This window comes from Sinocyclocheilus rhinocerous, unplaced genomic scaffold (genome assembly GCF_001515625.1).
Source record: "Sinocyclocheilus rhinocerous isolate Xijiao unplaced genomic scaffold, SAMN03320098_v1.1 scaffold3610, whole genome shotgun sequence".
Classification (NCBI taxonomy): domain Eukaryota; kingdom Metazoa; phylum Chordata; class Actinopteri; order Cypriniformes; family Cyprinidae; genus Sinocyclocheilus; species Sinocyclocheilus rhinocerous.
Window position 1 is genome coordinate 10,225 of NW_015642523.1, and position 4,007 is coordinate 14,231.

A 4,007-nucleotide genomic window follows, 5' to 3' on the forward strand; every position below is an offset into this window, starting at 1 on the left:
TGAAGCTTTGGGTGCAGTAGCAGACTCTGCTAAGCTTGTTTTCGATGTTGTTGTCACTGTATCTACTGCCACAGAATGTAACACAGTAGATGAACCCTCAGCTAGTGTAGTCTTGGTTGATTCTGGTTCATTGCTAACAGTTGCTGCTGTGGTTGAGCCCAGTGCAGTTGCTGGCAATGCTGATGTCACTGATACAAAGGTTGAAGCTTTGGGTGCAGTAGCAGACTCTGCTAGGCCTGTTGTTGTTGTCACAGTATCTACTGCCATAGAAAGTAATACAGTAGATGAAACCTCAGCTAGTGTAGACTTGGTTGTTTTCGGTCCATTGTTAGGGGTTGTTGCTGTGGTTATGCCCCAAGCAGTTGTTGGCAATGCTGATGATGCTCCTGTTGATGTTAATGTAGTTGCACTTGTTGCCTCTGCAGCTGTAAAAATTGCATTAGATGATGGTATTTTTGTTGTTGGCGGTGCTGTTTCTGATGCAGACACTGTTGTTTCATTTGGTGTTATTGAAACTGTTTTGGTTGTTAAAGGTTCTGTTGTGACTTGAGGTGATGATGACTCTGTTATTGCAGATTGTACTGCATTGCTTGTCACTGCCTCTGTTGTAGCTACTGTTTGTGTAGGCTGAAGTGTTGTCACAACACCTATAGGTACAGTATAGCAAATGAGTATCAAGTTAGTGTACAATAATAACATTAAAATTTTTTAGTGTGGTACAATATCAGTAGTAATCAGTAATCAACTGTTTTATCAACTGTTTTCTGTCGTAGTTTTTTTTTCTTTTCCTTTCTTAAAATGTTCCTCTATCAATGTTCTTTTAAATATTACTTTGCTTGGTTATTTTGCTTGTTGTTGTTTTCCATCGCCGTGTATATTACAAAAAAATTACAAAATGGCCAACCCAAAAACTTCACATTATTTAAAACAATGTCTCTCTGCTTTTCCTGAAGCTCATCTTTATTATCGCAAAGGGATAGTTCACCCAAAAATGAAAATTCTGTCGTCATTTACTCACTCTCGTTTCAAATCATTCTAAATTTGGAACACAAATGAAGATATTTCTCATGGAATATGAGAGATTTCTGTCCCTCCATTGACAGTCTATGCAACTACCACTTTGACACTTTTTAGTTTAGTCCAAATTTTCAGAATAGACTTTTTATGATGAACATATTTAATTTAGGCTTTTATTCTTTAGGCTTTTAAATTAGGCTTTTATTCACATATAAACATCAATCAACGCACACATCAGTTATGGCAAACAGAAGCTCAAGCATGCTTGCTTGACGTGTGAGAACCAATGAGGTTCATTCTCGTGTGTTACACAGCACATTTGAGTTTCCACAAAAACCAATGAGGTTTGTCCTTGCGCATCAAGCAAGTATGGTTGAGCTTGTTCGGGGTTCAGACACACTCTCTCTGTTTAAATCTAGATTAAAGACACATCTCTTTGGCCAAGCATTCAAATAATGCATCTCATAATCTTGTACTGCAGTTATATCTGATCAAATGCACATTATTATTCTTTAGTTTGGGTTAAACAAATCAATTTTGCTTGGTTGGAACAGCAGCTAAGCTAATTATGTCTCTATTTGTTTCTCTGTGTCTGCTGGGATTGACATCCCGTGGTAACTAAGATTTACACAAGCTTCAGTCTGGATCCAGAACACCTTATGCTCGCTGATCAATGTAAACATGTGGGAAAAAAGCCTAAATTAAACCTGAAAATTTGGACTAAACTGCTCGATTTACATTAGTTTTACGATCTCTTTATGAAGTTTTTGAAGCGTCAAGGTGGCAGTTGCATAGACTGTCAATGTATGGACAGAAATTTCTCAGATTTCATTAAAAAATATCTTTATTTGTGTTCCGAAGATGAACAAAAGTCTTACAGGTTTAGAACGTCATGAGGGTGAGTAAATTATGCCAGAATTTTCTTTTTTTGGTTAAAGTATCCCTTTAATTACAGAATTGTCTCACTGGTTTAACTGGTAACAGAATTTCAGCACTTGCCATTACATTCTTAACATGACATGTAAAGTTAAAAAAAAAAAAAATATATATTTTAATGACCCTGTTTGTTGCCACTAGTGGTAAAGGAATTACATTCAAACAGAACATTCATTTGAAAAATATATTAAAATAAAAAGTGGTTATTTTAAATTTGAATAATATTTCATTTTTTTATTAAATAAATGCAGCAGAGCATAAGACTTCTTTCAAAAACATTTAAAAATCTATAACATTCCTAAACTTTTGAATGGTAGTGTGTAATCATAACATATTTTGTCAAACCTGTTTGGGGTATTAAAATTGTCGTTCCTGCCATTGTTGTTCCAGGTGCCACTGTAGACCATAAAGTTGTATCTGAAACCGGTGATGCAGTTGTGGATGTTCTTTCAGCTGTTGTACTTTCAAAACTAACTCCTGCTCCTGATGTAGCAGGCAGATTTGCAGATGAAATGGCGGTTGTTGTTATCTTTGGAGCATTTGAGCCATCCTTTACAGTCTGCGTACTGGTTGTAGCACCCTCTGATGTTGGAGTTTTCTCCGGTGTCCATTTTAATGCCGATACCAAACTATTTCTAGTGGTTGTGGGTTTTATGCTGCTTGTTAGCTCTATTGAGGTAGTTGCTGGAGTGGTTAATGGAGTGGTTGTTTCTGTAAATACTGACATTGTGAGCTTTGGTGTGGTGGCTGTTAGTTGCCTTGAGGTTTCTAATGGTATATTGTTTGAAGTGGTAGTTTTTGATAGCATTGTTGAAGTTGTAGTATGTGTGATGGTTGTTTGTTGTCTTGAGTTGGTAGTTGGTAAGATTGTTGTTGGAGTGGTGATTGTTGCCGGCAGTGCTGAAGTTTGAAGCTCTGTTGTGGTTTCTGAGATTTCACTTGGAGTGGTCTTCTGTTTGCTGATATGTGCTTGAATGCTGGTTTTTAGGGGCTCTAGTGAAATTGTAGACATTGTTGTTTTGGTTGTTGATGGCCCTGAAGTGGTTGTTTGTGCAGTTGTTGGGAAAAATGAAGTTGGCAACATAGTTGTTGCTGGTGATGAGTTGAATGACTCTGTCGGTGTTGTGGCTGGGGTAATTGCAGTGGATGTGGGTTTTTTTTTAATGGCTGCAAAAAAAAAAAATTCCATGCAGAGAAAAACATATTGAAAGACTTGGTTAATATGTTTAAGTAATTAGAAAATTACTTAAATATTGATTTGTTACCTATTTCTAAAACGGGGTACCAGTACTGTCTGGAAATAACTTGTGATCCTCTCCTGAAAGATACAATTATTATTAACATATATTATTTTGCAAGAAGAAAACACATTTTGTTAAAAAGAAATGCACTCCCGTTTTGTTAAAAAGAACCCCCTCCCCCCCAACAAAATTAAATTGTAGTTATCAAAAAGCATGTTCAATTGAATTTAAATAATAAAACGTTAACATTTTAACAACAGTTTATTAAAAGTTTAACAATAATTATATTTTTAGGGCCCTATGAAATCTGTTTTATTTTTTCTCCATTTTATTGTTTTCAAATTCATTGTTTTACATTTTCATTTTTCTGCATTCCATTTTAATGGTTTAATTCAATTTTAATTTGTCTAAAAAATGTAATTCATAAAATGTTAACAACTTAATATTTTATTGCAATTTTTATAATAATATGGTCATATGAAATGTTTTATTTGTTTAGAAATTCTTTGTTGTCTGTTTTAATGCTTCTGTATTTATACTTTATTACATATACATGTAACTTTACATTACATAACTTTATTACCAAAAATAGTGGTAATCAAATAAAGGCATAAATCCTTAAGAATAGAATCTTTTAAAATGTAACAATTCTTTTCATTTGATGGCAAACAAAGTGCTGCACACCAAAGGTTTACAATTACAATAAAATTAAAACATTCTGGAAGAAAAATAATGTGGTTGTTCCTTTAAAAATAGTTTTAATAATTGTATTATTATTATTAGGGCCCAAGCCAGAAAGGCGCAGGGCCCTAT

General features: G+C 34.4%; 1 protein-coding gene across 1 annotated transcript in view; it reads right to left on the minus strand.

Annotated features, from left to right (window-relative positions):
* Window positions 1–3,271, minus strand: part of LOC107756037 (mucin-22-like) — a gene marked incomplete at its 5' end in the record, with an annotated part of 6,743 nt that extends 3,472 nt beyond the window's left edge. The window contains 4 exons of the mRNA XM_016573014.1: window positions 3–236; window positions 343–419; window positions 2,850–3,120; window positions 3,219–3,271. Coding sequence (XP_016428500.1) covers window positions 3–236; window positions 343–419; window positions 2,850–3,120; window positions 3,219–3,271 — 635 coding nt within the window. The remainder of the gene's footprint in view (window positions 1–2; window positions 237–342; window positions 420–2,849; window positions 3,121–3,218) is intronic.
* Window positions 3,272–4,007: the final 736 nt, after the last annotated feature.